Source organism: Kwoniella dendrophila, chromosome 8, assembly GCF_036810415.1.
Source record: "Kwoniella dendrophila CBS 6074 chromosome 8, complete sequence".
In the NCBI taxonomy this organism is placed as follows: Eukaryota; Fungi; Basidiomycota; class Tremellomycetes; order Tremellales; family Cryptococcaceae; genus Kwoniella; species Kwoniella dendrophila.
Genome location: NC_089483.1, coordinates 1,441,131 through 1,462,078, shown reverse-complemented (window position 1 = coordinate 1,462,078; position 20,948 = coordinate 1,441,131). Strand labels below are relative to the sequence as shown.

At 36.8% G+C, this 20,948-nt stretch overlaps 9 protein-coding genes and 2 non-coding genes across 11 annotated transcripts; 4 read left to right on the top strand and 7 right to left on the bottom strand.

Annotated features, from left to right (window-relative positions):
* Positions 1–450: 450 nt before the first annotated feature.
* On the bottom strand, positions 451–540 carry L201_006360. The gene has a single exon. It is a non-coding gene; the product is annotated as a tRNA-Lys (tRNA).
* Positions 541–1,424: 884 nt separating this feature from the next.
* L201_006359 (uncharacterized protein) lies at positions 1,425–2,156 on the bottom strand (the record flags this gene model as incomplete). Its single annotated transcript, XM_066222079.1, has 1 exon — positions 1,425–2,156. One exon carries the CDS (start codon positions 2,154–2,156, stop codon positions 1,425–1,427), a length of 732 nt encoding a protein of 243 aa, XP_066078176.1.
* An 829-nt stretch (positions 2,157–2,985) lies between these two features.
* L201_006358 (uncharacterized protein) lies at positions 2,986–3,486 on the bottom strand (the record flags this gene model as incomplete). The annotated part of the gene is made up of 1 exon (XM_066222078.1): positions 2,986–3,486. One exon carries the CDS (start codon positions 3,484–3,486, stop codon positions 2,986–2,988), a length of 501 nt encoding a protein of 166 aa, XP_066078175.1.
* Positions 3,487–4,131: 645 nt separating this feature from the next.
* On the bottom strand, positions 4,132–6,011 carry L201_006357 (uncharacterized protein; the record flags this gene model as incomplete). The annotated part of the gene is made up of 6 exons (XM_066222077.1): positions 4,132–4,164; positions 4,249–4,458; positions 4,568–4,657; positions 4,735–5,065; positions 5,188–5,555; positions 5,628–6,011. The coding sequence occupies 6 exons, from the start codon at positions 6,009–6,011 to the stop codon at positions 4,132–4,134; spliced, it is 1,416 nt and encodes a 471-aa protein (XP_066078174.1).
* Positions 6,012–6,361: 350 nt separating this feature from the next.
* On the top strand, positions 6,362–9,331 carry L201_006356 (uncharacterized protein; the record flags this gene model as incomplete). Its single annotated transcript, XM_066222076.1, has 4 exons — positions 6,362–6,415; positions 6,499–7,659; positions 7,719–8,240; positions 8,327–9,331. The coding sequence occupies 4 exons, from the start codon at positions 6,362–6,364 to the stop codon at positions 9,329–9,331; spliced, it is 2,742 nt and encodes a 913-aa protein (XP_066078173.1).
* A 385-nt stretch (positions 9,332–9,716) lies between these two features.
* Positions 9,717–12,451, bottom strand: L201_006355 (uncharacterized protein; the record flags this gene model as incomplete). Its single annotated transcript, XM_066222075.1, has 15 exons — positions 9,717–9,829; positions 9,941–10,097; positions 10,165–10,206; positions 10,268–10,318; positions 10,373–10,529; positions 10,603–10,748; positions 10,818–10,992; positions 11,096–11,293; positions 11,353–11,362; positions 11,421–11,461; positions 11,519–11,727; positions 11,797–11,891; positions 11,945–12,070; positions 12,128–12,147; positions 12,207–12,451. 15 exons carry the CDS (start codon positions 12,449–12,451, stop codon positions 9,717–9,719), a joined length of 1,785 nt encoding a protein of 594 aa, XP_066078172.1.
* Positions 12,452–13,141: 690 nt separating this feature from the next.
* Positions 13,142–13,234, top strand: L201_006354. The gene has a single exon. It is a non-coding gene; the product is annotated as a tRNA-Lys (tRNA).
* Positions 13,235–13,621: 387 nt separating this feature from the next.
* L201_006353 (uncharacterized protein) lies at positions 13,622–16,201 on the top strand (the record flags this gene model as incomplete). Its single annotated transcript, XM_066222074.1, has 4 exons — positions 13,622–14,976; positions 15,035–15,714; positions 15,783–16,070; positions 16,113–16,201. 4 exons carry the CDS (start codon positions 13,622–13,624, stop codon positions 16,199–16,201), a joined length of 2,412 nt encoding a protein of 803 aa, XP_066078171.1.
* A 226-nt stretch (positions 16,202–16,427) lies between these two features.
* L201_006352 (uncharacterized protein) lies at positions 16,428–18,306 on the bottom strand (the record flags this gene model as incomplete). Its single annotated transcript, XM_066222073.1, has 6 exons — positions 16,428–16,717; positions 16,790–16,901; positions 16,964–17,085; positions 17,156–17,663; positions 17,737–17,912; positions 17,988–18,306. The coding sequence occupies 6 exons, from the start codon at positions 18,304–18,306 to the stop codon at positions 16,428–16,430; spliced, it is 1,527 nt and encodes a 508-aa protein (XP_066078170.1).
* A 248-nt stretch (positions 18,307–18,554) lies between these two features.
* Positions 18,555–19,829, top strand: L201_006351 (uncharacterized protein; the record flags this gene model as incomplete). Its single annotated transcript, XM_066222072.1, has 3 exons — positions 18,555–19,062; positions 19,230–19,474; positions 19,620–19,829. The coding sequence occupies 3 exons, from the start codon at positions 18,555–18,557 to the stop codon at positions 19,827–19,829; spliced, it is 963 nt and encodes a 320-aa protein (XP_066078169.1).
* A 187-nt stretch (positions 19,830–20,016) lies between these two features.
* On the bottom strand, positions 20,017–20,262 carry L201_006350 (uncharacterized protein; the record flags this gene model as incomplete). The annotated part of the gene is made up of 1 exon (XM_066222071.1): positions 20,017–20,262. The coding sequence occupies one exon, from the start codon at positions 20,260–20,262 to the stop codon at positions 20,017–20,019; it is 246 nt and encodes an 81-aa protein (XP_066078168.1).
* Between the last annotated feature and the right edge of the window lie 686 nt (positions 20,263–20,948).

The following is a 20,948-nucleotide window of genomic DNA, read 5'->3' as shown; positions in this document are numbered from 1 at the left end:
GCATGTTTCATTTACGACTTGACTACAATTCGTAGGGGAAACTCCATTTGGGAATATCTCATGCTTGCAGACAGTGTTTCAATTTCAAGACCAGATTTCCTTCAGAAACAGCAATCATGTTATGGTATGAACAAGCTGATAGGACAAATGAGCTAGATCAAGCATGCATAAGCATGTATCATGTTAGCGATGCAAAACGACCGTAGTTGGCTGCAAAAATTCCGCACAACAGTCTATACTGGTATCGTCCTATTGAACGGCATCAATTCCGCCCTTGGCACGTGGCGACATCACAGATTCGCTAAGGCGGTCACCACCGCTTATTTGGGCGCGTGTCTCACCTTCAGCTAGTATATGAGACATTTCACCTCACCATAGAACCGGGAAATTTCCAAAAAACCCCTCAACTTCAAAAAATCATATCTCGACAACCCCTCAACAAAAACTTAAAGCCCTTGGTGGGACTCGAACCCACAGCCTTTCGATTGACTCTTAAAGATTATAAAAGTCGAATGCTCTAGCCGATTGAGCTACAAGGGCTGTTGGATGTTTGGTTAATTGCTGATGGAATATCACACCTTTTCCGTTTATAGGGCACCAAACCGCCTGTTATCACTCAATTTTCTGGGCGGAAATGGATTGCTACGATCGATTTACATATATTGAGTGAAAAAAATGGCTTGAAAAACATGCGGGAGCTGCTGAGGGGGGTCGGAAAGGGATATACACCTATTACGGTGAACGTCATTTATATTGTTTGCAAGCGTAGTGGTTATGGTATACAAATTAGGCCATATAGCCGGAGTCATGGTTGAGCGAGATCGATTCTAGTATATAAGCAGTAGAACGACACCAGGAATGGCTTGTGATGGTCATGTAAGATGGAGAGGAAGGACGGGGTGTCTTTGGTGCTATGTGGCGATCGCTAACAAGATGTGGCTCATACATTATTGATATCACCCAATTTCATGCACCAAACCACCATGCATGAACACATTACGTAATAGGCAGTAATCATACATAACCGGAATACGTAACCTTATCATTACATAACCGTAATGCACTACCGGTACATATACAAGGAGCTTGTTTTTTACACATATTTCGTACTCTCTTCCTCATCGCATTGATGAAATATCATAAGTTACATTCAATTGACATTACAAATACATTACAATCATAGCCCAACCACAATTACGCTTTATTACTTATTCTCCTAATCATTATTTTCCACCATACTATAGGATTTGTCTCCCTATAGTACGGTCGTAACACCCAAACTGGATCAACCGCACAGCGTTCTTAACAGATTGTCGCGGTCATTTGCTGCCATCAACAAATGCATATTCATTCCCCGTCGGCAGACGTTCTGTAATATTGTCTGGGGTGAGACGTACTCTCCCGTTCCCCTCTAATCAACCCCTCTATTTCAGCATAGCAGACATCATGTCATAATCTTCATCTTCCATAGGCACCATTTTAAGCTTCATGCTTATACTTCGATCAGGCGCCATCATACCCATTATTGATTTTCCACTGATGAGTCCGCTACCTACACTTGACCACCTAGATTCATCAATACGTTGATCATCAATCACAGATATGGTCTTATTGAAGTATTGTTCTTGGACACTATCAGTAGTATTTCTTCTACTTTGATTTTTGGAATAGTAATTCTTCCATTTACCTGTATTACCCTCTCTAACCAATAAAAATTCATCATTCACAAATGCAAAGGATTTTCTAGGAGTTGTGGATGGATAGATATCGTAGGTTTCAGTAAATCCGTTGCATTTGTTTTTAACTTCAAGCTGCATTTTCCAGATCGAAAGTCGTTCTTTCTTGAAATCAGCTTGAGCGTTGGTTGATTGCTGTATCTCAGGGACTGCATCCACAAAGGACGAGGCTGATGGTTGCCCCTTTCTGTTGTCATAAGAATAGGGGTAGGATGGCTGTTCCTTCCTAACATAAGAATAGGCGTAGGTTGCTCTTGGTCTTTCTGGAACTGAGATTTCAATAAATCCTTCTTCGGATGGACCTAAATCCTCAAATGACGATACTCGGGAGGATTTGCGATTGGTATCAGTAGTAACATCTCCGGATGTATGGTTAGCATCAGTACTACGAAGCGATTTGAAAAACTTTCCGAAACGCATTATTTATGAAAAGCAATCAGGATAGATGGTCAGCAGTAAATTAGGGCGATATAATAACTGGAAGGTAGGGATGCTATGAGTTATGATTGCTGATTGATGATGAGAGTTGTTTCGTGATGAGAATTATGCAGTTGGGCAACGAGTATAACTTCATTTGGCCAAATGCATATATACCTATGTGAATTACAGAAGATACCAAGTCATATCGAGAAAGAACTTCTCCTTCATCAATGGATTGCTGAGAAGCTGGAAGGCGAATTGTAAGATCCTTTGTCCCAGATGGTAGGCGAAAGTGTGACAGTAGTGGTAGTGAGCGTAAGGATAGGGCTATGATATAACCCTTTACTGTTGGTTGTGTCTTCTCATTATAGAAAGGTAGTAATATGTACAGCATAAGCGAACTTTAGACGAAGCAAGAGGATTAAGAAATTCCCTCGACAGTGTGATCAGGGCAATTTAGCAAAGCGACGTTAGAAATATAGTTACGTAATACAATCGAAAGGGGAAGGTTTAGTCAACCGAAGCACCTTACACAAAGTTTGGGTATACATCCTCGTTCAACACCGAATATCTCGTCAACTGCTTGGCGAAGAGAATCGACGACACGACCTATCAAATGCTCGCTTATCTCTCTTCTGCTATTTCTGAAATACATCTCGAGAGGACATATGAACAATGTTTCACTGAACAATGTTGCATGTACGGGCATTATCATTTATATAAAGGTAGAAAGGCATGACGACTACTGTCTACAAAGGCAGGTAAGGGTTGTACGTGAGAATAGGAAAAGTGTGCTATCAAAGGGGGTATCTGAGATTGTCCCCTACTCCTATTTCTTGGTGGTAGCGGCTTCTTCAGTTTGATCATCATCTTCAAGCCAAACTGTATAAGTGATCTTTGGGTCACCAGGTAGTGTAAAAGTGTGCTTTTCCTTTGAAGCTGTACCATATTTGTAAGGACGCTTTACGAACGAATCATCGTCATCTAATGAGATGAATGATGCTTCCATTCGTTTCGTAGACGGCTGTGTAGAGGGATCAAATGAATCAGGGAGCTCGGATTCGTAACCAGCCGACTTGTAATCTTTTCTTCTCTCTGAGTATGATATGTTGCTAGGATAAAAATACCAGGCCCTGGGATCACCAGTTCTGACTTTGCGGAATAGACCATGAAGCAGAGAGATTTCTTTACCATCTGATCTACTAACGTTATATGTGTCAGAAGTGGCTTTCGAAGTACCATGTGCTTCTTTGGTGACGTTTAAAAACATTGCTTTATCTTCGATGGGAGCCACAAAAGTACCATCTGGAAAAAGTGTGTATACGGACATGGCGTTGATATTTGATGTTGTAAAAGTATGAGTGAATCAAAGTTGAAGGTAAAAGAGGAAAATTGTGCATTGGGAAAGTCCTATTTATAGATAAAATTCAGCAGTTCTTATCATTGACCGCTGATTACGAGAAGGCCTTGTACAAGAAAGAGTAAACGTCATTATAGTTGGTGATTTTTACTGAGCCTTGCATCTTCCTCGTTACGTCAAAGAGAATTCTCAAAAAGGATCATTGTCAGTCAAGTGAGGTGTAACGTCAGAGACGATCATTGAGGATAAAGGTTTTGAATTTTCTTACCATACACTAGAAGTCATAATGGATACCCTCAAGGGAGTGGTTGGTTTTAGGTTGACACAGCTTTGTTGTGGTACAGAAAGAGCACCTTTGAACGGGATTTACGTGATCAGCACGTGGGATAGGTTATGGATTAGCTAGCAGAACGGGAATATGTGATAAACAGTCTCGACGCAATGTTAATGTTTTATGACGAAAAAACATCTTAGATCAATACCGATTCGGAAAATCTACCGTGATGCACCGTTATTCCGAGAAAACAAAGCTGCTAATGATGACATGATAGATCTCGAATGGTGTGTAATGCATGCGAAGAATATTGATTGTATGTTTTTCGTAATTTTTGGTCACTATAAACCACCTTTTGCACCTCTTCTAGCCATCTATATTGATGAAAACAGGACATGAGTACATTTCCCTCAATTTCTTTCAAGACGCTAATATGTTGAAGGAATAGTTAAACTTACCTCTACAACTTTCCAACCACCTGTTAATTCATTTTCTAATTCCTTCTCAACTCTAGTAATTACCATAGCATATCTACATTGTTCTACATCTCTCTCTGATCCTACAATGACTTCACCTGTCTTAGCTGATCTAAATAATAATTGTTCTTGTGATGCAAATGTTATTACGAATACTGGTACATTGTTCTCTAACATTTTACCGGATGACACCTATACACAAAGTCCAAGAATTAGCATATATCTTTTGCCAAATGAACGATGATAAATAGAATAGGCCCAATCAAGGAATAAACAATACTAGCATTGAAAAATTACTCACGTCGACATGTTTAATATCCAAAATCTTACTATCTGAAATTAAACCTTGTTTTATATATTGACCCATAGTTGCCCATAATACGTTGAACGTCTGTGTACATGGAAGGTCAGCATCAAAAAATGGGAATTAACATTTCCGGTTCATTCCTAGAAGGGGACTTCGCTTACAGCTTCACCACACCATTGTCTTAACGATTCTCTATCAGCAGATAAATAAGCATCAACAACTTCAGGTACAATGTATTCTCTTAATTCTCCTGTCCAATTATCCATTCTGAAATCAGGATCAATTTCTTTCATTGCTTTGATAACTTGTGCAGTTTCATTTTCTTCAAATAATGAACCAACTTTTGATCCAACAGTTCTTAATGCTGAGATGAATGGTGAATCAGATTCATGATAAGTTTCTAGCCATTTTTGATATGTTGGTGATTCTTTTATAAATCCAAATCGAGATACTGGTTCAGGTCGATCTGACAATACTAATGCTTCACCGGCTCTGGAAAAAGGGGTCAAGTGTGAGTGAGCAATCCGATATGATACCTTTTTGGTATGGCCTCCTAATTACAGAGACAGGCATTTTCATGGACATAGAGGCTCTACAGAGAGCGTTTTACTCACTCTGGATTCTCTTCAACTTTTTTATGTACTTTTTTACCAGCTTTAGCAGCTCTTATAGCTCTTAATTCTCTTTTTTTCCTTCTTGCTTCTTTCTCTTCATAACCACCATATCTACTTGATACACCAGTTGTATCGTCAAAAGCATCTTCAATTGATTCTGCAATAACTTGGTATGTTTTCGTATCTCTTATAGGTTGAGTTGCACTTGTTGCAGCAGAAACAAATCTTGATGTTGCGAATGATATAGCTTTTAAAACTTCTGAATCTCTTAATGCATGTTGTACTGCATCTTGAACAGATATACCTGCTTTTTGCAGATCTCCTACTGCGCTTTGAATTCGGGGGTTGTTTTTAATTAAATTGGTAATCTGTAAACGAACAGCATCAATCAGCTTACACCTTTCAACCAACATAGATCAAGATCACTTTGATTGACTTACCCTCGTTTTCTCATATATATCTCTAGCTCTTTTCATAGCAGCACTGTCAGCCATTTTATCTACATCACCTTGTAATTGTTTTACATTATCTTGCCAACCTTTATTCTTTTCAATTTCTTCTTTCAAAACTTGCGTAAATACTTTCCATGGTGATTGTGGTGGTGCATTGTCCTCATTCGTTTGTCTTTGTTTCTGCTTCTGTTGTTCTTTCTGTTGTGATTCTTTTGATTTCTCTTTGGCTTCTTCTAATAATCTAGACGAAGTTGATAACGTTCGCAAAGAAGTGGCAAGTTGAGTTTGAGGAAAAGGTATTAAACGACGAGGTGTGGTTATTGGTTGTTGTCGCAAGCGTAATGCTCTTAAGAATACTGGTCTAGATCTCATGGTGGTAGTGATCTCTGTGATGGATTTGCGATAATGGGTATACAGTTTATAGTAAATAACAAGATATAGATAACTTTTCAAACAAAGATTATTATGTGACGGTTCAGACTTTTTCTTCGGCAATAATCGATGCATTCCGTCATACTAAAAGGGGGTAATATTTAAATTTCACCTTACTTCCCCGCACAAAGAGAGATAAAGATCAACGTTGTGAAGAGTTGAATTGATCACTTCTCATTGACGTGTTCATATAGACATAAAACCACTCAGTATTCTTAGCTCTTCAACACCTATCAGACTAGACATAAAAGGTGCACAGCCTGTCTGGAAGTCATTGTAGCTAATACAACATGTCAGATCCTGACGCTGAGCGAAAAGCTAAAGCTGAAAGAGCTAAAAAGCTGGTATGTCGATGACAGTTTCATTGAATTTCTTGGCAATTTTGAACTTTGACCTCAATCTCTACTGATGATGACAAATATCATAGCTCGCTCAAAGGAAGAAGAAAAAGGAAGCTGAAGCTGCGTCAAACTCATCCGCACCTACTCCAACGCCTGGATCGCCCGCATCGAATTTGGCTGAACCTACCAATGCTGCTTCAGCAAGAACAAGTTTAAGTTTGGATGATTCTGCTAGGACGGACGTTATAGATCAATCATCCACTAAAGATGACCCCGAAGAGGTAGTCACGTTAGAACCACAGGAAGCAGTTAAGGAGAACGTCAAAGTGGAAAAGAAGGCTGATCCTTTGGAGGAAAGCAAGGTAGAAGTTCAGCAGGAGGCTAAACCGGAGGATAGTGGACCAACCGAGGATGAAGTCAAAATAGACTCTAAAGCTGAGCTGCAAACGGAAGAATCGACACCGACTCAACTTAACGAACAGCCGCAAGAGAAAAGTAGTAAGAAGAAAAAGAAGAAGAATAAGAAGAATAAAGATCAGAATAATGAAGTTGATGGTGATGATCAAGATGATGAACCTTCTGTACCTCCAACACCTAATCCAGAAAAAGATAATGACGCTTCCACAGAACCTATAATCCCTACCAGTCAACCTCAATTCAAAATCGACACACCTCCTGCTCCAGCATCTGAAAAACTTGAATCCCTCAATCAACCCTCACCAAATAATGATGAGACTGTGCCAGAAACAGAAGTACCTAAAGCAAACCCTTCATCTCAACCCTCGACGCCAAAATCAAAATCGCCAACAGAACCAGACCCAACTATAGGATTACGTGAAACTATAACATTATTAATAAGTGAAAGATCAGAATTACAAAATCAAGTTACATCACTACAAAGTCAAATAACAAGTATAAAAGGTGATTCACAGTTATTAGCTGAGGGTAGAATTCTGATAATAGACCTAGAAAATGAAAAATCAGCATTAGAATCGAAACTATCTGAATTGGAATCGAAGTCAAATAAGGTTGATTCTTTACAAAGTGAATTAGATAGTATAAATAAAGATGTAGAAAGTTTAAAGAATGATAAAGATAATTTAGACAGCGAAAAGCAAAAATTAGAAAGTGAATTAAAAGAATCAAACGAACAATCGAAAGAACGTATAGATGATTTGGAAAAATCTCTGGAAAGAGAAAGAGTTAGGGAATCTGCTTTGGAAGCTGAAGTTGGAAAATTAAGGCAGGTAAGTCATTTTTGATTAAAGGATCTTATGTATCTATACTTACGAGACCGTTCTCATAGAGTAATTCAGAATTATCGTCAAACTTAGAAAACGTTACGTCCGACCTGGACAAGTTGAAAGAGAGGTCAACATTATCTTCAAAGGAATTAAAGGATCTACAGGATGCGCATGAAGCATTAGAAGACACACATAAAACTTTATCTAAAGAACATGGTGAATTACGATCAACCCATGATAATTTAAGTACAACGTATGAAGAGCTGAAATCTAAAAATCAAGACACGGAAGCCAGTATCAAGGAATTAGAGGATTCGTTGAATAGTACGAAGAATGAGTTAGAGGGTATAAGAAATAAGTTTAAAGAGATAAATAAAAAATCAGATATAAATGAAAAGAAAAAATTGGCGTTACAAAGTGAAAATGAAAATTTAGTTAAACAATTAGAAGAAGTTAGAGGTAAAGTTGTTGAAGCAATGGAAGAAAAAGCTACAATTGCTTCAGAAGTCGAATCATGGGAAATGAAATCGAAAAATTGGGAAAAACAAAAAGCTGATTTGGAAACTAAAGTCGAAGAAGGAAAGGTAAGTTATCATTTGAATTATATTGTTAATTTCTTTACCACCAGATCAGTCTAATGCGATTTGACTGACTTCCCATTCTTCTATAGACTTTAGAAGAAAGGATAAATTCCTTGATTGACGAAATCCGTCAGAAAGATGAAAAAATCTCCACCTTAGAACCATTGCAAGACCAAATACCCAACTTACAAAAAGAATTGGAAGATTTAACAAATACTTTAAGTGAGAGAGATCAAAATATAGTTAAAAATGAATTGAGTATATCAGAAAAAGAACAAATCATAAATCAACATTTAACAACTATTGATACTCATAAAAAAGATATATCTCAAAACGAGTCGACAATAACTCGACTAAAGGAAGAAGTCGAAACTTTGAAATTAGAATTATCATCTACGAAAGAAACTCTGAATAATGCTCAGGTCAAAATCACAGAGTTAGAGTCATCTTCATCATCTTCTAAAGACGCTGACAAAGATGATTTGCAAAAAGGTAGTCATGGTGATGGGGATGGTAATTTAGATGAATCATCTACAACCAAGCAATTGGAAATATCATCATTAACTTGTAAAATACGTCAATTAGAAACGGAATTATATGAATCAAATTCAAATTTACATAATTTAACTAAAAAATATAAAGATTTAGATTTAGAATATAATTCCTTAATATCTTCGCAAAGGAATACACCAAGCATCAATTATAGTCCATCATCATCATCATCTACGATCCACAATAAAGGAGGGTATTTTCAAAAAGACAATTATCCATCTTCACCAAATTATAATGGTTTAATTTCACCTGGCGTGAATACGAAAAAAGCTCCAACAGCAACATCAGCAGTAGATGCGATTTTACCACCTAGTGTAAGACATAAAAGACAAATTTCGTTAAATGCTTTAAAAGCTAGAATGGAATATAATATCATTAAACCTTCTTCAGGATTATCTACTTTTACTGAAGATGGTGAAGAGGAAACACATGCAGATCAATCAAGAATACATAAAGCAAAATCAACAAATCAAATCAAACAATTTGGTGATGAAATTATGTTCTGTTGTCCTGCTTGTGAAGGTGATTTGGTAACGTTGTAGAAGCGGGGTTCATTCCTAAAATCAAGTTGTGGAAAGGACAGGGAGCAAGAAGACCTGATATACTCTTTATGGTACTATCGTTGAAATTAGGATTTTATCCAATTGAATTCACATTATTGTATATTAGTTAATCCAAGTATCGATTTATAGCATATATCTCCATTTTCTTTTATCATCACATGCATGCATATAAATACTATAAATACTATAAATACATTATATTATCTATATTTTCTCTAAAGCATCCCCTTTTACATCCGAATAGGTAGTAACAACACGTTTGAAGGAAAATGGTATATTCGCAAAATATATAACAATTCTAGATTCCAGTTCTAAAGCTACATAATTCATATAAGGTAGATTTCATTACTTTCTATGCCAATGATTATCCTAAAAACACAGTATCATCAATCTCAATACCAAATTCTTCTTTCGCCATAGCTTCAAATTGTTTTTGTAATTTATCTTCCCATCCGCCTTTTTCTTTAGGTAAGAAGCCTAAATAGTCAAACAATATGTTGTATTAGTCAATTATATGATTCGAGGTGTAACCGGAAGATGCGAAAGATACGACAGATTTCCTCGTCTAATCTAGGATATATAACCTACGTTGTTTTTGTAAAGTAAACCAAAATGCTATATCAACAATTGATAATGTGAATCTAAAAACAAACGCATCTAATCTATCTTTTAACCATCTAGATATTCCGACTGAATTCAATGATCTTGATCCTGTCAAAGAATTCGTATAGCCAATCGAAGCCCACTATAAACCAGTATCTCATCATCAGCTTGGTCCCATATCCAATCAAGAATGGAGAAATATAACTTACTCTGGCAGTCAAGTTAACTCGTGAAGAGGGTGATCCAAGTAACTACATAAATAGTCAATGATTAATTTCTCTTCACTTCGAAAACGATATAAGATATACTCACCTGGTTATTAGCTTGCATCATCCTTTGACATCTAGTTAGAAAGATCAATTCCTAAAGAGACTAAATTAGTATTGATATTCCCATGAAGCGATTATCTTTACTCACTCTAGGTATCAACTGCTCATTTTCCAACATCTTCTTCATCCTTTCTTTCAATTCCACCTGTTGCTCATATTGATTTTTCTCAGGAATTTTGTTCTTCTCTGCGTTCTTTTTATTCTTATTCACCTGGAATGGTCGAAGTAGGATTGCAGATGCGAACCTATCGACATATTGGATGACTAGTCAGTTAACACTTCCTCGTACAAATATACTGGCTCCAAGTAGCCACTCACATATTAGCATCTAATGCTATACCCCACTTTCTTGCTATCGTTTCGATTTTAGGTACGTCCAACACAAATAGCGATCTCCATAATGTACAGTAATCTTCTCTAAATTCTCTAGGGAGACTTATATATAACCCGTGATCTATCAATACCTTATTACCATTGGAATGTCAATGGAGTGTGAGCACATTATTACGGCTAATTCGGATAACTAGACTTACAAGCTGCGGTTTACCCTTCTTCGTTGGATGAGGTCTTACTAGTATGTTTCCCGGATGCGGATCACAATGTATAAACCCCCATGAAAAAGTCATTGCTGACATGGTTGATATAGCTAAATCCATAGTTTCTCGCAAATTCAAACCCCATTTTTCTAGCTGTTGACGGTCGTTCAGCCTAAAGAATGAGGGGATCGGCTATCAGTCATTATTCAGAGGATCAAAGTTGGTGACCCATCGAATGGGTCCAGCATGAATGGACAATTCAAGGGGATACTCACCTACAACCATCGACCCATTCCATCACCATAATTCTATCACTCTCCTTACATCCTTCCGCTTCTCCAAAAATCCTTGGCACGTATACGTCATCTTTCAGTTCTGGAGTCTGAGCTACAAGTTCTGCACACCGACGAGCATTATTCGCTTCATTCTTGAAAGATGTTTCGAGTCGCATCTGATCAGAAACGTACTTGGCGCTAAACAGGAAATCTGTCGGTAACATTTCCAGAAGTTTGGAAGTGATCGAAAGGCTTACACAAAGTACACTATATATTGGGTTAGCTGGATCATGCTTATAGATCGCAAGGCAACGAATAAACTTACTAGGCATATCAAACAGTCTCTCGCACATCCACATAAGTGATCTACAAAAAATTAGCTTCCAAAGACGAATTAGGTGAAGTCACTCTGATAGAGCTCACCTATAACTGAATAAATCCCATTCCATCTGTTTTTCGATAGCTGGCTTTTGAACTTTTACTGCCACTACTTTTCCTTTTTCACCTTCACCACCTAATCTAGGTTTCAATGTCGCTTTATGAACTTGTGCTATTGATGCTGAAGCTAGTGGTTGTTTGGAGAAAGTTTCAAATACATCTAATGGGTTAAGTGATAAGTCTTTTTGGAATACCTGTATTTTATCAAAATTAGTGTTAGCTGAACGAAGTAGGTTAATGTAAAGGTAGAAGGATTAACTTACACCGATAACCTCCTCATAAGACACTGCAGGAGCTCTATCAAATACATGTCCAAACGCTTCTCGATATGGTCTCGGTAGTAAAGCAGCTTGTAATCCTATAAGAGTAGCTGTTAGACTTATACCTAATAGTTAGAGTTACCTTACTTACCTAAAGCTTGACCAAGTTTCAGGTATAATCCCTGATTCGTATCAATAGCCCATTTTAATCTACCTGCTACTCTCTCATGTAATGCTTCTATCTGATCTGCATTGGAAGGTGAAAAGTTGATCTTATCTATAAATCAAATCAGTAAAGAGCGATCCGCCAATCGAATTGTACCTGCTAGCTCACAATCTATCGTACATACCAGCCTATCACACGATCAAATATTAGTAATGATCTAGCCTGCAACTGTATATCGCGGACTTACCCTATATAAGCAGTTATCAGACTTCTATATACAGCACTAGCATTAAACTGATTATCGTATGTCCAAAGACCACCGACCACCACTCCGGTCACCAAACTCCTTCTTGCCCATTTAGCGCTTCTCGATCGAGATGATTTCGGTATTTCAGTTGTAGTGGAAGTATTGGTACTGTTAAATCGTATCTGACCTTTGAGTTGATGTGGTCTGCGTATGCTCAATGAGCTGAATGGTCTTGAGCGTATCATTGCCCCTTGTGATTGCTACGTATGGTTATACAAGAACATAAGTAACACAAGATGATCAATCGATTTGAATAATTATTTATGCTATATCGTATATTTTCACAAAATATAAAGTGATGAACATGATCGGCATTAGAGGACATTGCCGATTAATCGATTGTTCTGTTGATTGACGTCAGCGGTGATAACCTCTACAGTGTAACCTCGGTTATAGCGAAGTGAAGCTTCAGGTCAAATCTCAACAAGGTTGATACTGACGACAGATTTTTTCTGTTTTTCTGTTTATATGAGAATGACCGTAAGTCTCGACTATGGGCAGGCAAAGCTGTCATGCAAAATGTAGTAGTCTTTCTTAAGGGTCTTGATCCTGAATTTAGCTTGTGAATCTTACCACAGTCAGATGTTGGTTTGAACAATAATGGGCAAGTTTCGGCTCACAGATATCCCACCCCACAGAGACTCTGTCTCAATGAACGCTGACTAGACACGTTGCCCTAAGCACAGTTATCTTAATCCTTTTGTCACAAGACGGTCGAAAGTCAATTAAATGTGAACCTCACATCATCTAAGTTTCGTGAGGAAAAACTAAGGAGTCGCTGACAGGATTGATATAGTCAAAATATGGGTATCACTCACCAGACGTTCTGAGGAATCACTATATATTTAACATGAAAACTCATAAATCATCTGGTGGCCCGGCTGGCCAAATTCGGTTACGGCTCCCGACTCTTATGACTCTGTGGTTCGATCGGGCGATTGTGGGTTCGAGTCCCACGTCGGGCTTCAAGTTTTTAGGTCACTTTGATTTGATACCACCGCGTTGACTCATTTTTTGCGACTTCGATGTATCTGACTTTTTTGACTTAAATTTCTGCACTTGCTTGTGTAACGCTTGCATAGTGTCGAGTCCTCTGGTTGAGCTGAGATAAGCGTTTGAATAAAACAAGCAATGACCATGTGAATTACTATGACTGGAATGGTATAACGTGCTACGCTGTTCGGTGGACTTGTCGGTTACTTCCGCCTAAAGTAGTTATTCTTTTTTTTGGTTTTCTTTGGATTTGGGCGATAATTCCTAATGCATATTGCACATCATTTTACTTATTTCAGCTTCTTCATATGTATGTCTGGGCCTTCATCAAGCAAAGCTGATGATTCAAAGTATCAACCGATATGAATATACCCAATGAATCTGGTTCGAAATGGTATTTACATCATCTAGATAAACATATTACAGAATCTAAAAAACAGATTTTGGGTCAAGGTACAATATTAGTTCCTAATAAGAGGAATCCAAACGATACAATCGTACCACCTTCAAATAGTATATGGACGCCTGAAGAGAAGGAATCTTTCTTTGCTTTATTATCCAGACATTCAAGGTATAGGGTTGATTTAATATCTGAAGAGTTGAAGAGTAAAACGCCAGAAGAAATTGAATGGTATTTGGATTTATTAGAATTAGGTTCAAGAATTGTTGGTCAAGTTGATAGAAAAAGATCACAATATCATGAGAATTTACCAAATGAAAGAAAGAAATGGGACGGTGTAAGATCATGGAGAGGAGGTATTGCACCTGGTGCAAGAGAAATATCAGATCGATGGATTGAGAAAGAAGAAGAATTATCAGAAATTGTAATCAACCAAATACATAAAAGGGAACAAGAAGAAAAGTCAATATTGAAACGTAGAGAAAGAAAATTACAACGTAAAGCCTTGTCGAACAGCATTTCACTTGGAAATTTCGAAGATGACGATGACGAAGAAGATGAAGGTAAAAAACCAATAGACGCTTCAACAGCTTACAGACGTAATAAGATTTTGGAAAATCACCCAACATACAGAAAAATGGAAAATGATTGGGAGATTAATGATTATTTAGAATCTATCAATTCTGAAAATCTGACCACAATAAATAATCTGTTAAAACCTGATTGGTCAAATTGGTATTCTGATCGTGTTAGAGGGAATTCGCGAGGGAAATTCGAAAATCATGATATTATAGAGAATGAAGAATTAGAAGCGAATGAAGAAAAAGGAGAAGCGGGAGAAGAAGATAATACTTGTAATAATAATAAACCAATAAAAGGAGATCCAAAAGGGAAAATTATAATAGATCAAATGAATTATGAGAATATAATAACGATACCTAAAAAAGAAAGAACTAATGAACAAAAAAAATTATTAGCTGAAATTATTAATCGACGTAGAAATAGAGAAAAATATAGAGTATCAAAATTGATAAAAGAAAAAGGTTTAACAAAAGATGAAATTGATTTAGCTGGTGGTGCAGATGCTATTTTTGCTTCTTTAGATCAAAATCAAAACGAAAATCAAAACGAAAATCAAGATGACATCAAACTTGAAAATGATTTACCTAATAAATTGAAGAGATTAAACCAAGCAAGTAAAGAGATAATGCAAAATGAAGCTACACTTTCCAAATTAAGGAGAATTGGCATGTATGATCATTTATTGTTGTCAGGTATAGAAGTGTTCAATTTCAAAATGATTGAAAGGGTCACTAGGTAAGTTGAATCCATGGTTTCAATGTTTGTGGTTTAGCTGATTAAAACCTTCTTGTAGACTACTAAATCCAGATCAACCTAGACATTTATCTTACCCAGTACTCAAGGGTATACATACATTATTAGTTCATCAACTTCGACAACTCATATACCATTCCATCACTATTGCCGAACAATCAAATCATCAACAGCCACCGCTAGATGAAGAAACAGTACCGACATTGAACGCTGATCATGTTCATCAAGCACTCTTAAGAGCTAATTTGAAACATCCTCAAGAGATCATTCAGGATTTTATAGACAGGATTTTTCAGGATGACGAAGGAGAAGATGACAAAGAACGGACAGATGACAAAGATGAGGAGCTGGTGCGCATACCTCAATATAACCAAGCAATCTTTCCTCCAGGTGAAATACCTTGGAGAGATATCCCATTCATCTCTACTCAAAATACAACACAAAACGAACACGATGACGAAGGGAAAGATAATATACAAGATATTTTGGAAGATGATGGTTTGAGTGATTGTGCGACTGAATTAGAAGATAACGAGTTGGATGCAGCTTTAAATACCCTGGATGAAGCTTATGATAGGACGCATGAAGATTTGTTATGGGCATCAATGAAAAATGATAAAATAGAGGAATTTGAGGAATCACATCGTATTATGGGAAACGTTGTTGACGATATGAGACAAATTTCTAGATTGAATAAAGAGGAAATTAAAGCTGAACAAGGTATGTTATATTTTGATTTTCGATCAAACCAATTACAGTAACTGACTATATATACTTTATAAACGTAGAATACTTATCATTATTATTACAAATTGATTCTTCAAGACGAAAGAGGAAATATGTTGAAAGACAACAACAAAGGTATCCCACTTATAGAATTAAGTTATCGGCTAGATCAAATAGAAGAATGAAATCTACAGCTTGGATCATTGATTCTGATATTGATTCAGATGAAGATGATAATAATTATGTTTGGAATCCTAATAAAGACGATTCGGATATTGGTATGACCGAAGAGGAACAAGGAGATAATGACAATGACGATGACGATGAAAATCAGGATCAGGAAGAGGAAGGTGAGGATGCTCAAAGTGAAGAAGAAGAAGATGGGATTAAAGGTCAAGAGGATGAAGAAGATGAAGTATCTGATCAAGAAGAACAAGACGAGTTGCTGGAGAACGAAAAAGGTGATGAGGGAGGAAGATGATTCTGATTGATATCCGATCTTACATATATGAACAACACGCTATATAATCACGACGACAAATCATAACGAATGTAACGAAATATTACGCTTTGAGAAGTTTTGATTCATTGGCACAACTTCGTGTATTTGCATGATAAATATACAAGACAGGAATACGGACATACAATACACGACCGAAAATCAAAATCAGATAATACATATACAATACCAGTGTTGAAACCTCCAACTAATAACCATCTAATCCTTGACCGACATTCTCATTATTAACTGTATCACCTTGCAATTGACCTTGAAATTTCATTCTTACACCCATTCTAATCCTTTCTTCCCATTCTCTAAACCATTCACCTTCTTTTCTACCTAATAAATAATGTACACCTTTTGGTCCATATTGTAATAAAGGATTTTCAGGTAATTCAGGATGCAATTTATATAAACTAGGTAATCTATCTTGAGCTTGTGATATACTTTCTGATGGATATGTTGAAGGTAGTGGTGGATAGCATTTTAAAGCGTCTAAAATGAAATCGAATATATTAGTTATCTATATTTACATATTCGAGGTGATTTTGTAGGGGGAATACTTACAATTAACATAAGATACACCCCATGGTGCACCGAAAAATCTAGGGAACACCCTTTTGAGTATCCAAATTAATGGCCAAACCAAAGTTATCCAAGAGAGGAAATATATGAAACCCTATATCATCAGAATTATTAGTTTATTATAATTGCACTGAATAGATGGAGATATTTACTTACATGATTTACAGCCCGACTGAAAATATTGTTAGGTCGGATGACCAAAGACGCAGGTGTTAATTCGGTAGTTACGTCCAAATAGTTAGATTGATAACCTGTTGATAGAATAGCATTTTTGATTGCTATACAGGAAGAACAGGGATTAGTATGTAGTCAAAATATGTACATTATCTGAAGAGATGACGGACGTACCAGTTTGTAAATTTTCCAATTCCCAACCATAAACACCTTTATATACTGAGAATTCCTTGAAAATACCTTTATCTCTACAATAAACTTTACACCATTCTTTTAAACTTGGTTTATCATTAACACCTGTAATTGATCTACCATTTTCTAAATCGACTTCAGCTGTAGAAGATGAACATAATTTTGATCCTGGTCTAGTATTCCAAAATTCTGGAACATCTTTCATATTAACCCAACCTGGTATACCTTTTTTAAATCTATACGCATTCCATAAATCGTGTTCACTTTGTTCAGTTAAAGTTGTTTTTCTACCTACGTCCGTAGCTGAATATTCTATATTCGAATTCAGAACCTGATATCCCCCTTGAGTAGTAGTACGATGTTCCGGTGCGAAACTAGCTCCATATCTCATATAATGACTCCCTCTGTGAGTGGGAACAAAAGATGGTATAGACCTAAGATGAATATGACCGTTATTTGTAGGATGATTAATTATATCTGTCAAGTCAATCTATACATATATGCACGGATTGATGAGCCATGATCATAAACTTATCTACTGAGAACGAATGTGAAAAACTCACGGTAAAATTGAAATCCGTGACGAAATAGGTTTCACCGCTTTTCTTTTGAACTTGCATACCATTCTCAATGACAGTTTGATCTCTTTGTGAGAGTTCCGTATGCATACCTTTACATCTGATTTTCACTGTTGGCGGAGTCATAGCTTGAGCTCTGATAAAATCATACATCACATTGGCTAAATATTGAAGTAGCATTCATTTCTTAGCTCAATATCAATAAAGAAAGGCGTGATGGAAAAGACAAAACTTACGGTCAGATAATTTAGGATCAAAAGATTCAATAGATGAACCTTTTTGACGCCATTCGATTCTGTTAATTTGTTCAGGTGGTACATATTCTCTACCAATTGGAGGTTCACCATTACTTGGTCCAGAAAATAAATGTAATAAATTTTGAGGTATAACTCTATCTTCTATTACTGCTTGAGAAGAAGAAGATGAAGATGAAGTTGGACCGTATTGATTATCCGTAGAAGATGATGCTAAAGCATGATCATATGATGGTGGTGGTAAATCTAAATCATCTTCTGGTGATAAAGATGGCATCAGAGGTTTAGTATCTTGAGCCATCTTCACTCTTGACTACAGGTTTGTTCGACAGACGAAAGATGATATAATAATGGGAAAGAAATTGAAAATTAGGTGGCAATTACATAGACGTTATATATATGATGCACCGCCATACAACATAACCATACATCATCATCTCGGCATAAAAATACGAAACATGAAACATCCTCCACTTTTATAATTTAACTGTCTTTTCGTGTTATTTTATTTGCTCAGCCTCTTGTACCATACGATTACAGATACTCAGCATGCCTATAGGACCATCACTACCACCACATCTGGCTCATTTAGCAGGTGGTAGTACAAACTCGAGATCACCTTCCCCAGAAATAGAAGGACCTTCGCGACTCCCACCAGCATCTACACTACCAGATGATGAAGAGGAGGATGATGATGATTATGGACCATCACTTCCACCTCATTTAGTTGCTAGGCGTACAAATAAAGCCGCTGGACCCACTCTGCCTACGTCCATAGCTGGTCCCTCTTTACCTACTGCAGGACCATCGAGACCTACTACTGCAGCTACAACGAATACTGCCCAGTACGAAGAAGACAGCGATGATGATGATGATGTTATTGGACCTATGCCTGTACAAAGTAATGGAGGAGAAGAAGAATCAGGTTCAGCAGTAAGAGAATTTTTAGAAAGAGAAGAAAGACGTAGAAAGATATTGGAAGAGGAAAATAAACCAAAAGAGAAAAAAAGAGAAGAATGGATGTTGGTTCCTCCAAGTAGTGGTGTATTATCTGCTGGTGAGTTGATCATTTTAGGTCTATAGCAAAACGAATGATATGTTCTCTTTCGCAAAGTTATAATTATAGCATATGATACAATAATACATATATATTTATATATGTATGCTTTAAACTCCAAGTCATCGATGCCATATGCTGATACAATCATGTACAATACTGTTCAGTCGACCCATTACGAAAAAGACCAACAACATTTTCGAAATCTACTAAAGAACCAGAAAATACTGATCATAGTGTATGGACAGAAACACCTCAAGAGAAAGCACAAAGATTAGCAGATGAAGTTGCAGGTATAAAGAGGAAAAAGGATAAAGCAGGTGAAAGAATTTTATCATTTGATGAAGAACAAGAAGAAAGAAGGAAAAGGAAAAGAGAAAATGAAATTAGAAATACTATACAAGAACATAGTGTGAGTTGTTGACTTGAAAATTTAGCCTTAAGATATCTTCCACATATCTATAATATTCATCTTATATCATTCAAAGAGAACGATCATTATCAAATTGATGCTAAAGATGATCATCGACTAATATATAATATGATATCACCCTTAGCGTGGCCCTTCATTATTAGATCAACATACATCGAAATTATCGAAAAAGAATAAAGATGATTCAGAACCTTCAGCAATTTGGGATCATGATAGAGATATGGGTGTAACAGGTAGATTGTTAACTGATAATGAAAGACAAAAGAAAATTAAAGATGCAAGAGGTTTAGGTGATAGATTTGGTCATGGTAAATCAGGTGCATATAGTATGTAGTCATTAGTTTTGAATGTTTTTGTCATGCATGTGGTATGGATATAGGTTAGATTAATTGAAGAAACGTTCTATCGGTGTGAAACTTGTGTGTAGGAATTTTTGTTGATACCATACTCTGTTATCGTTATCAATAAAAAGGGACAGAGGATTTTACCATAAAACAACTTGATCCGCTAAGGAGTGATGATTACGACGATTTTGACCGCTTCGTTACATCATCTGTCCCAGAGCTTGCTATGGTATCCTCTTTGAAGTACTGATCCAAAGTCCTCTTACCGCTAGCGGATCCACCGTTTGATTGAGAAGAAGAAGCTTGTGATGGTGAGGTAAAATTCCGTTGGGTGCAATTAATTGTGGCAGATGAAGCTATAGTTAATGGTGAGCCTTGTGGTAAAGGTGTACGACGAACCGACGTGTTTGCTAAATATACCATTATATTGTAGGGTTATGACGTTCTGATGGCCTCTAATTGTTATAAGAAGTGAACTTGGGGTGGCAACTATGTGAGATCGTGAGATAGGAATTGCCAAGTATGTTTCATTTATATAGTACGCCAGCTGCTATCAGTGGTTGATAGCATCAAAAGCGATATCTTAAGAAGATGGAAGGCTAATTCGCTTAAGGAAACATACCATTCAGGCCTACTTTGAGATAGCTGAGTTCTTTTGGCCTTCCATAAATACACAGAATACTGTACATACCATGAAAGGATTTCTACAATACCTGTCCTTTGAAAGTTGTTACATAGCTGTGGTACTATGCTATGTATGAGCAAGACAACATCACCGTTCATATCGGAAGAGAATTACGATATGATATATTTGTCATGGTCTACTGCACTTACTGCGTATACCGAGCGTACGCTTTACATTTTGACCAACAACCAATCTCGAAGGCCAAGACCAAAGTCCATTGAATTGATGATGTATCTAAAGAAGGCATTAAAGAATATGCAAATCAGATAAGCCTTCTCCTTCACAGGGACCTTCGCCGACTAACTCCTTTCGAGGAAGAAGTCAAGCGTGTTCGAACGCTCAACGCTCATACATGATCTACTTTACTGACTGGATTGATGCTCAATTATTCATACACGCATCATCTGTAGAACAAACCATGTTT